This window comes from Orbicella faveolata, unplaced genomic scaffold (genome assembly GCF_042242905.1).
Source record: "Orbicella faveolata isolate gen_17 unplaced genomic scaffold, um_ofav_v1 contig_14, whole genome shotgun sequence".
NCBI classification, from domain to species: Eukaryota; Metazoa; Cnidaria; class Anthozoa; order Scleractinia; family Merulinidae; genus Orbicella; species Orbicella faveolata.
Genome location: NW_028301541.1, coordinates 8915001 through 8926148, shown reverse-complemented (window position 1 = coordinate 8926148; position 11148 = coordinate 8915001). Strand labels below are relative to the sequence as shown.

The window sequence follows — 11148 nt, the reverse complement described above, 5'->3', positions numbered from 1 at the left end:
CCTTTTTTTCGTCGCTGTGTTTTCTAAAAGAAATAGAAAACATGTTCTCCGTGTTTCTTTCGAGTTATAGAAACACTCCTGAAAGTTTGGGAGAACTCGAAAAAGCTGTGGAAACACTCGCCTGCGGCTCGTGTACCCACCGCATTTCTCGGTCTCCCAAACTTCCACTCGAGTTTCTATAACTCGATAGAAACGCGGTACATGTTTTCTATTTCTTAAATATCTGTGGTCATAATATCTCCTATATTTGTATCCTATTTCCAAGTTCTTTAGACTTAATTTGGGTGTCTGATGATATCGCTTTCGCAATTATAAAGTGAGACTATTCAAAAGAACAATAATTTAAACGTTATTGTAAATTCCAAATAATGAGAGAGTTTTATTCCTTCATTTCAAATCCATTGTCAACTGCAATAAGGTGCTTAATTACCTGAATTTAAAATTCTGGATCTGAGAAACAACCTTAAGGCTGTTGTACATAATAACCAGACCGATTTCAAACAACTTTTTTCAATATTATCATAACATGAGGTTTCACGGCGAACAGTCATCGTTGTATGTAGATCCAAGAGCAATTGGTTGAGATTTTAACTGAAAGCACAGTAATCGTAACTGATAATTGAGATTCCAGCGCCGGCCATTATTACTCATTTATTTAATTATCGTATCGATGCTAAATCGAAAACAAATGCCACGTTTCACGGCTCAGTTCGGCCTTTGGTTCCTACAGCACAATGATCACATTGCTTACAAATTTACTAGACGAATAAACAAAAAAAGAAAGCCGTGATAATTCTTATCTCTGTCAAGGGCATCCATCAATCCATCCGGGATATCAAAACGCGTTAATTTCCATCCGGGTGTCCAACCCAGGGATAATGCTTTGGACATGGAGAAGTACAGGTGCTCAGGTAGTGCGGGTCATTAGGGAAGCCACAGACGTTTGGAGTGTCACACGGAGGGGGTGGGGGAGGGGAGTTGCATTTCCACGGAGCGAAATCTTCGATATCATCGAGGCTGGTGGGTGATTTGACCCACTCGATGGCATGTTTAATGCCAAGCATCCACACATCTCCACGCGAGAGTATGTCCTGCAGGAAATTTTTCATGGCTGAAAATGAACAACATTAAGAACACTAGTTTAAGGTGGCTCAAAAAACAGTTTTCAGGAGTTAAATTTTGATGGGTCATTATAACCACTCTTTATCACTTGATGCTACAATCATGGTATCAAAAAACTGCCCAGTCATTGGTGAACACGTTATCAATTTCGTGACACAACAGATTACCATAGAAACAGTATGACCTGCTAAAAACAACCCTAATGAAAGCTCTAGGGGCTTATAATTCAAAAACGGCAAGGTCAATTTTTTTATATTATCAAATTTTGATGAGCGTGATAAATCGCAACTTTTGGCAAAGTTTTTGACAAGTCTACATAGGGTTCAGAGCCACCTTAAATTTTCAAAACTTTAACCCTAAGAGAGCTCTTACTGCTTTCAATACTCGAGTGAAATTTGCGCTCTTAAGTGAATTCAGGAACACTGATTTGTCATTACTCACCAGTTAAAGCAAACGGATATGCTTGAAACCAACTAGCGTGCATAAACATAGGAAATGGTGCCCTGTTAGTCGTGTAGTGTCTTTCAAAATTCCTGGACAGGAGATGATACACGTCCGGTCCACCCGTAGGCGGCGGCAAGCAGGCGTCAATCATATCGCAGGGAAAACCTCGTGAATCGTTAACGTTGTAATCAACCAAGGGAACCTCCCAGAGTCCTGGGAATGAATCTGGGAACAAGAGATTGAATACAGTTGATAGTAAATAAAATAAGGCTGGAGGAGGTATACTTAGAGCGGTCTCTTTTCCTCGAAAATCCGTGGGGAAGAACGCAAAACAAGTAAGATTGCGAGCGTAATTGTGAGCGTGACGTGCGAGCGACGAGCGGCGATACCGCGAGCCCCAAGAAGCGCGGGCATCGCCGCTCGCACGTCACGCTTGCGCACTTACTTGTTTTGCGTTCTTCCTTGCGGATTTTCGAGGAAAAAAGAAACTGCTCGGAGTCTACGGCGAAGGGGACTTGTTTAAATTCTTCTTTTGAGGGAGTGCGGGGGAAACGCGCCTGGACATAATGAAATGAATCACCTACCAGGAGAACACTGATGACGCACGGTTTTCTCGATTCCAGTGCCACCAGTCCCTCTTAGACGGCGGGGCGCTGGAACGAGGAAAAGGTGGTTCTGACCGAAGACATACGAGTTGATTGGCTAGATTTTGGAAGAAATATTTCCACTCATTCAGCTCTGGTTTCCTCACAGAAAATATCGATTCCATTAGTTGATATTTATCTAACTAAAACCACTCCATTAGTTAGAACTCTTGCATTCCGTAACAGGTTTTCAAGCGGAATAAAACGGAGTGAAATTCTCTCCGGAAGTGAAACTCATGTTTTTTGTCATGGAGGAATTCCCGTAAGCCAGTTTTAAAGTGTAGTTACTTTAATTGATTGACTTATACTTTAAGTATTTTTATTTAGTTGTTGCTATTCGAAGTGGCATAGTAGAAATACGTCTGACGCCAAACGTCACACATTAGTGAAAGGAAAGCTGGTAAAAGGACTGTAATTTAAGTTAGACAAATGTTAATCCACAAAAACTAAACGCTTCTCTCCCCCACACTTCCCGGAATCAGCTTTTCTTCTCGGGGGGCGGGAGGTGGGGGGGGGGGGGGGTTCACTCACCGGTCGGACATGGTGGAATAACACATTCCTGTGTTGATCGATAGTCCAAAGTGTACGGCCACATCGGAGGATTCGTAAAGTCGTGGGTGGGCATGGAGGAGTCGTATAGAAACTTGTTATCGTAAAGAACTTGATACATGGTGTTACCAGCGGTCTGCAGGAAAGGGGCTCGGAATCCTACGACGTCTTCTGCCTCAAGCTGTCCCCATTTCCGTAGAATTTCCCTCTGTCCCACTATTTCGTCCGTCAGCTGGCTGTAGTTCGCCGATTTCCACCAGGTAGTCGGCGTCCTGTGGGAGATGGTGTGATCTGCTATATCGTGCCTGTCGTGGTACAGCGCTTGCACCTTTTGATAATCAGTGTACTCATGCGAGACGAAGAAGGTCGCCGTAGCGTCACAGCCGTTTGGATTCTTGAGCTCGCGATCCGCGAACAGAGTCTCGTAATATTTATAGTTTGGCTCGCCCACATCGTCATCAAAAGACAGCATGACCACCTGCGGGACTTTCTCGCTAGGTAGGTTCCCAGGGATGTCGACTCCACTACAGCAGCAATCGGGAAGCTTGCAGATGTCTGGCGAACATGGCTTGGCTGGTCCGAGTGCACGAAAGTTCACTGCTGCTTCACACATACTGTCCAGCTTTAAACACAACAGGATCAAAGCAAATACGGAATTAATTTGCCTCAACATGATTAAAATCACTGAGCTAGCTAGCGGCCAACCGTTCGATTGGTATGATTATGTCTCGCTTAAAGCTAAGTGCCTCAAATGCTAGGAGCGGCGGTCACATAAATTTATTTCCCCTGAAAATCATTTTCCGGGAAAAAACAACCCCAAGATTTCGAAGTGACGTCAAGTAGCATTTTATTTCCGTAATTTGATGGGAACAAATACCTCAGCTTGAATCATATGATTCGCCCAGGGATTCCCCAGAGCAGAGGTTAATCCCTGACTTCCCTTTACCATATGCCCCAGGGGGGTACTCGGGTACGCTGGTGACCCGAGTGGTATGGAGGCCTTTTGGGGATTGAAAATTGCCATCTGCGAGCTATTTGAGATAAAAATTTTGTAGTGACTTTCCTCGGAAAGAAAGGAAGAAAACCGTTCGGGGCGACGTTCCGGGCAGTTGGATTCTTTTTTTATCCCTACAAGACTTCTTAAATTATGATTGCTACACCTCCCCTGAGAAAATAGAGATTACGAGAGATAGTGCATCAATGCTGTCACGTACGCAAACCGTTTTAAAAAAAAGTAACAAAAGGCACGCGGATTCATATGAATATTTGTAATACTAGTAGCAACCACGAGTTAGCAAAATAATGCAATCGTAGGTCGTCTATAGGCGATAGGCGGGGAGAGCGGGCATTGGAATCCCGATTTTCGAACTGTCCGACAACCTGGACCAAAACACGTTTCCTTGCGTCCTTTTGTCGAAAATGTGAAGAGTTATCAGCAACTGTCTATTTGCAGGGTCGAGGAAAACGTAAACGGGCTAATAGATATGGATTTTTGATACGCGTGCTGGCACGGTTTTAAAATTGAAAGCGCTGTAACGCGTTATTCTTGCTTCTTAATTCTTTTAGTAGGTTTATAAACGTAAGGGGATTATTTCACCTTTTCTTATGTAGATTCGTGAAAAAGCTTTGTCGCAAAATGTGAGTCTATATACTTTTTATGTCTGTGATTATATTCTATTTATGTCCTATTGTTTGTGTCCTAATTGCCTGTTTGTTGTTTCTATAAACTTTTGATTTCTGTGATCAAATCGGTTTTGAAAAGCTGGACTATTCAAACTGATGTATTTGGGTTATATTTAAAAAAAGTTATCAAATGAAAGACAGACATTTAAAAATTTGTTACTTTCTTTTATTCCTGCATTGCAAATACATTGTCAACTACAATAAGGTGTTTGATTACTTGAAATTCTGGATCTGAGATAAAACCTAAAGGCCGTTGTACATCATAACGAGCCCGATTTCTGACAATTTTACCTGAACACTATCATAAAATAAGGTTTCACAACAAACAGTCATCGTTGTGTGTAGATCCAAGAGAAATTAGCTGAGATTTTAACTGAATGCACAGTAATCGTAACTGACAACTGAGAGTCCACTGCCGGCCATTATTACTCTTTCAATTAATTATGGTCTCGATGCTAAATTGAAAACAAAAACCACGTTTCACGTCTCAGTTCGGTCTTTGGTTCCTACAGCACAATGATCACATTGCTTACAAATTTACTAAACGAACAAACAAACAAAGAAAACAAATTATTTCATCCGGGATAATTCTTATCTCTGTCAAGGGCATCCATCAATCCTTCCGGGATATGTACACGCGTTAATTTCCATCCGGGTTTCCAACCCAGGGATAATGCTTCGGACATGGACGAGTACAGGTGTACAGGTAGTGCGGATCGTCAGGGAAGCCACAGACGTTTGGGGTATCACACGGAGGGGGTGGGGGAGGGGAGTTGCATTTCCACGGTGCAAAATTTTCGATATCATCGAGGCTGGTGGGTGATTTGATCCACTCGATGACATGTTTAATGCCAAGCATCCACACATCTCCACGAGAGAGTATGTCCTGCAGGAATTTCTTCACCGCTGAAAATAAACAAAATGTATAGTTTACCAAGGAATCGGTCGCTTTTCGGTTTTACTGGAAGTCGTTGAGGTTTACAAAATTAACAACAAACATAATGAATCGCGATGTTAAACCCACACAATGGCGGTAACTTACGTCAAAGCGATTTTTTTTATTTGACCTTCGAAACATGTTTTATTCAAAGTTCATCTCAGCGTGCCATTATTATAGCTGAACAGTTGGTAATGTTCGTCGTTTCCCTGTTCAATTTTTTTTTGCCAGCATGAAATTCAGGATACATTGTTCGATACATTCTCAGAGCCGGTTTAACCTCCGAAAAATTGTGACTGAGCAATTTACAGTAGAGTTGATTTTACTTCTGATTGGAAGAGAAAGTAGCCTGTTTCTTATACAGTTACTAAGGAGACACTTAACCAAAGGCAATACTAGTAACTCCCCACTCTCAAGTAAAAAGTATTTTACTTAATTTAGTGACAATAACTAATCATTACCAAGAAAGAGATGATGAAGCTTAAGAGAATAATTCCTTAAATAAGACTTATTCCTAAGGCAATCCCTCTCAAATTGTTGCCACAACGCCCTCCAGGAGCCGGTGAAGAATTAGTCAATCCTCACAGTCACGCGAATTGTCCTCAAGTGGACAGCCTAAATTAAACGCTAATTTACATGCAGTTACATACTGGGCAACCGCGTGTGGCAACATTATCCACTGGAAAATTACTGGACACCATACCTAACAATAACCTGAGAGGGATTACCTTGGACATAAGGCCTGTATGGGGAGTTACTTCTCTTACTTTTCATGCTCTCTTTTCATTACTCACCAGTTAGAGTGAAGGGGTATTTTTGAAACCAAACAGCGTGCATGAACATTGGAAATGGTGCCCTGCTGGTGGACGTGTAGTGTCTTTCAAAATTGCTGGACAGGAGATCATACGCTTCCTGTTCGTTGGTTGGCGGATAACAGCCGTCAATCATATTGCACGGCATACCTCGTGAATCGTTGTAATCAATCATAGGGACCTCCCAGAGACCTGGGAATGAATCTGGAAAGAACAAAGAACTATCAATCTTTCCAGTATCTACATGACTCCCTCCTGTAAGGTACTGTTCTCTGAGAAAAGCGGAAAGGTTAACTAATGTAGCGGGAAGTGCGTGTGCGTGTGTATGTTTGAGGACGGGGGGGCGATGAAGGGGGATGTAGCTTAGTTAAATTTCTAAATGTTTGGATGATGAAAAAACATTCAAAAACTTAGACCCCATTCCCTCAGTTACAAGAATCTATTACAACACTGTCTCATGGCACAGTGCAACCGTCATATCTTACTTCGTCAGTAAATACTCAACCAAAATTTGTTTTGGTTGGAATGTCAAAAAATTCATACAACTCCCGAAACGTGTCCCACATCTATAGTTTATAGCGCCCTGATTAATTCCTTTCACAGATTCAATGTTTTCCTGATATATATGCTTTCAGCAGTCTTAAATTTCTAACAAAGTGCTCCATGAATGTCTGAATTATTGTTAAAATATAATTGGGTTACTTTGCAAAGGTCTTTGACTCTATTCCAGATCCTAGGAATAAACTTCGGGACGGCATGAATAACCGCGCGATTCCTAGGTACGGGCACTAGGTGAAAAGAACTTCCAGTAAGTCCATTCAAAGGTGGAAAAATGATCCCCTCTCTCCCTCCCTTACTAAGCTATTGTTTCTTGCGGCTCACTCACCGGTCGGACATGGTGGAATAACACATTCCTGTGTTGATTGATATTCTAGGTTGTACGGCCACATCGGCGGATCCATAAATTTCTGAGTAGGCATGGACGAGTCGTATAGAAACTTGTTATCGTAAAGAACTTGATACATGGTGTTACCAGCGATCTGTAGGAAGGGGACCCGGAATCCCACCACGTCCTCTACCTCAACCTGTCCCCATTTCCGCAGAATTTCTCTCTGTCCCACTATTTCGTCCGTCAGCTGGCTGTAGTTCGCCGACTTCCACCAGCTAGTCGGCGTCCTGTGTGAGATTGTGTGATCTGCTATATCATGTCTGTTGTGGTACAGCGCTTGCACCATTTGATACTCGGTGTACTCATGCGAGACGAAGAAGGTCGCCGTTGCATTACATCCGTTTGGATTCTTCAGCTCGCCATCCGCGAACAGAGTTTCATAAAAGCCATAGACTTGCCCATTCACAGCGTCGTCGAAGGACAGCATGACCATCTGGGGGACTTTCTCTTTCGGTAGATTCCCTGGGATGTCGACTCCGCTACAGCGGCAATCGGGAAGCTTGCAGATGTCTGGCGAACATGGCTTCGCTGGTCCGAGTCCGCGAGACTTCACTGCTGCTCCATCGATATTGTCCAGCTTTGAACACAACAGGATCAGTGCAAAAAAAGCGTTGATGTAACTCAACATGATTAAAATCACAGAGCTTGTTGCCGATGGCTCGATCGATGGCTCTGTTTCGCTAAGAACCGAAGACCTGAAATGCAAACGAATGGGAGGTCACGCTTGATTTATATCTAATGAGAATCAATTTCCGGGGAAATAACCCGATTCCCTGGCGTGACGTCAAGCGCTATTCTATTTCCGTGATTTCGCAGCAGCAAGCACCCAGGCTTAACTCATGTGATTCTTCTGGGAATTTTCCCCGACCGCTTCCCTTTTCCTTGTACCCCTGGAGGTGGGAAATTGTGGTATAAAATTACCCGGGAGGTGTAAAGGCCTAATTTGCAGACTATTTGAGATGTAAATTTCCTGCTGACTTTCCTCTTATTTTTTCTCTTTTTTATCGTAATGAGACATTTTTCAGGGGTAACATAATTTGACTTTACTTCAGTTATCCTCCTGCCATTCATGTAAATGGAATTCCAGAATGACAGAGCTAAAATGAAGGGAAAAAAGATTTTCTTCGTAGCCCGATCACGAGATAACTGAGTGACCGGAAGGAGTTTTATTTTTGCTCCTGACAGACAGACTGACAGACACAAATCTCCAAATGATTGCAACATCTTTCTAAGAAACTAAAGAATCTTGGCAGTGATAGGAGATGTTGGCACCTGTATAAATTGTAGCACAATAGCTAATTGAGGGAAGCGGTTAGGAAACTTGCCAAAATGCGTTGTTGTATGCTTTTCTTAAGCTCCTGGTTGTATGTTTTTGTTTCTATTTTGCAACTGATGACTTTTGCCTGCTAAATCTGAAAGTAACGGGGGCCGTTACTTTCGGAATTCTACGGTAAAAAAGGTGGTTACGTGTGCTCATACAACTAACCAATAGAAGCATTGCGACTATGTAGTTCAAGCATGTATAGTCTATGAGCATAAAACAAAAGATGTGCAGAGTCAAGAGCATTCCAACATAAATGTTAGTCTGTTTATTTGCTCCTTTGATGTTTACCAGCCTTTCTAACCATTTCTCTCTATTAACTATGGTTGCGCAGAATAACAAAAGGCCTGCACACAGAACTGTTCATGGCTAGGGTGTTTATAATACCAAGGGAAAACTGCTTACTGAGTGGTCTTAATATGTATTCTCCCACATTTATATATATCTATATATCTATATATATATATATATATATATTTTTTTTTTTTTTTTTTTTTTTTTTTGTGATGCAACAGTAGGTTTATAAATTACCTATGGCAGTATTAGTCAGTTAAATTTTTCTCAAGCTGTAATGTTACCAAATTTGTAGCATTGCACTTTATATTATCCGTATTTATAGGTCGTATAGGGGTTAAGGCCGTGCCGAGTGAGTGCATGAGATATGGTAGCTAAAAATAATAGATGACGTACAAAATTGTCACTTTTAAGCCAAGACAGGCCTCCACGCAGCTTAAGTGGTTGCAGATTAGCTCGAAGAGTGCAACAATTTGAGTCTTCTCAAGAAAATTATCAAAGTGCAATGATGTCTCCTGCTAAAACTGCTACCTCATTTGCTATTCTTCTTGCTGTGCTGTTTTCACAAGCCAATGGAAACCCAGCAAAGCCGTGCAACCCGGATAAGTGTAAGCTTCCCGACTGTTTTTGCAGTGGCACCAAAATCCCTGGGAATTTGTCCGCATCCTCGATCCCTCAGATTGTAATGATCACGTTTGATGCAGCCGTTAACAGCGGCGGGTTCTCTCTATACGAAGAGTTATTCAACGGCCAGTTCAAAAATCCAAATGATTGCAACATCTCCGCGACGTTCTTCGTTAAGCACGAGTACACGAACTACTGCATGGTTCAAGCACTGTACAATCAGCGCCACGAAATCGCGGATAACTCCATTTCCCGCCGACTTCCCATCAGTTGGTGGAAAACCGCGACAGAAAAACAACTCACTGAGGAGATAGTGGGGATGAGAGAGATTCTAAGAAAATGGGGTTACGTGAATCCTGAAGATGTGAAGGGCTACCGGGCGCCATACATCCAGGTTGGTGGAAACACAGAGTTCAAAACTCTGCAAGACGCACTCTTTTTGTACGAGTCTTCAATGCCCACTCAGATGTACAGGGATCCTCCGCTCTGGCCTTACACTCTGGAATATCGATCAACTCAAGATTGTGTGATCGAGCCATGCCCGACTGGTAAGTTTATTTCATCTTCTGTGCGCGGAAGTGTAAAGCTCTGGCAATGCGGTTGAGGGGGTAGGGCTTTGGTGATGTAATTTTAACGCGTCTCTGTCGCAGCTCTGTAACTATAAACCAGCGCAGTTCACTCAGCCTCGTTCCCAGGGTCCCTGAACGTGGAGGAGGGCGGGAAGATGAGAGATCCTGGGAACGAGGTTACAGTTCACTGCTCCCTGCAGGGTTCTAAATTGGATCATAACGTTTCGATTTCAGTTTGCCTAAGTTAAGACTGTAGCTGTGATCATGAGGCGATGATTTGACTAACAATTTAGATCACTGACTGTTATACACCCTTCTTTGCATTTCTGACTGTCTGTTTTTTCTTAACGTATTCTTGATGGGAGTTTGTTTGATAACACATGTTCCAAGAAGTACAGCGCGACATTCCATAGCTATAGAGAAAAGATAAACATGTTCCAGTTATCATTATTTATCAAACCATCTTGTTATTATTATGTAATGAGCTTTTTCTCATCTTTTGATCATTTTTAGACTGCACTGTTAAATTTCCAGTGAAGATGGTTTAACATGATAAAACTGAAACCGATTTTTGTTTCTGTATGGAATATCGTTCAATATTTGAAAATTTGTTCAGGAGATTTCTTCAGACTGCTCTGTTAATCTTAGATTCCTTTCCTGCACTGTGGGAAGTACCACTGGTTGATTACAACAGCAAAGACGGGCAGTTGTGTAATTTCATCGACTCCTGTACCCCGCCTGATACAGCCCAAGAAGCCTTCGAACTGTTTGACTCCAATTTCGAACGACACTACACGACCAATAGGGCTCCGTTTTTCATGCTTCTAGAGGAACAATGGCTGGCTAATAGCACTTACTTTGAAGGTATGTTCACTTGAAATTTTGCCGTTTGTAGCCCGGCTGTGTCACGGACAGTCTATGTACACCGCAGTTATGTACAGTGGAACCTCGATTTAACGAACCTCTATATAACGAGGTCCTCAGCATAACGAACGATTTTCCTGGCCCCAGTAATAGTAAAATATTGCTGGTTTTCAGTGTCACGCCATTCAAAATAGATCAAAATAAAAATCAAAACCGGTCAATAGATAAAGTCCAGAATCTGGAAAATGAAAGAAGGTAAATATACAAAGACTCTCGCCAAAATTCTGGTCACGGCAATTTTTCTTATGTGAGATATGGGGAGAAGTTTTTTACCCA

The 11148-nt window shown here is 42.2% G+C and overlaps 3 protein-coding genes across 3 annotated transcripts in view; 1 reads left to right on the top strand and 2 right to left on the bottom strand.

Moving 5' to 3' along the window:
* Positions 1 to 349: 349 nt before the first annotated feature.
* On the bottom strand, positions 350 to 3601 carry LOC110049067 (chitin deacetylase 7-like). Its single transcript, XM_020754836.2, has 3 exons — positions 2742 to 3601; positions 1564 to 1791; positions 350 to 1111 (listed from the first exon to the last, which is right to left on the bottom strand). The coding sequence occupies exons 1-3, from the start codon at positions 3430 to 3432 to the stop codon at positions 846 to 848; spliced, it is 1185 nt and encodes a 394-aa protein (XP_020610495.2). The 5' UTR covers positions 3433 to 3601; the 3' UTR covers positions 350 to 845.
* A 985-nt stretch (positions 3602 to 4586) lies between these two features.
* LOC110049045 (chitin deacetylase 7-like) lies at positions 4587 to 7878 on the bottom strand. Its single transcript, XM_020754812.2, has 3 exons — positions 7078 to 7878; positions 6174 to 6395; positions 4587 to 5348 (listed from the first exon to the last, which is right to left on the bottom strand). The coding sequence occupies exons 1-3, from the start codon at positions 7766 to 7768 to the stop codon at positions 5083 to 5085; spliced, it is 1179 nt and encodes a 392-aa protein (XP_020610471.2). The 5' UTR covers positions 7769 to 7878; the 3' UTR covers positions 4587 to 5082.
* A 1278-nt stretch (positions 7879 to 9156) lies between these two features.
* The window catches only part of LOC110049044 (chitin deacetylase 7-like), a 4663-nt gene continuing 2671 nt past the window's right edge, over positions 9157 to 11148 (top strand). The window contains exons 1-2 of the mRNA XM_020754811.2: positions 9157 to 9927; positions 10597 to 10812. Of these exons, the coding sequence (XP_020610470.2) occupies positions 9261 to 9927; positions 10597 to 10812 (883 nt within the window). The 5' untranslated portion in view covers positions 9157 to 9260. The remainder of the gene's footprint in view (positions 9928 to 10596; positions 10813 to 11148) is intronic.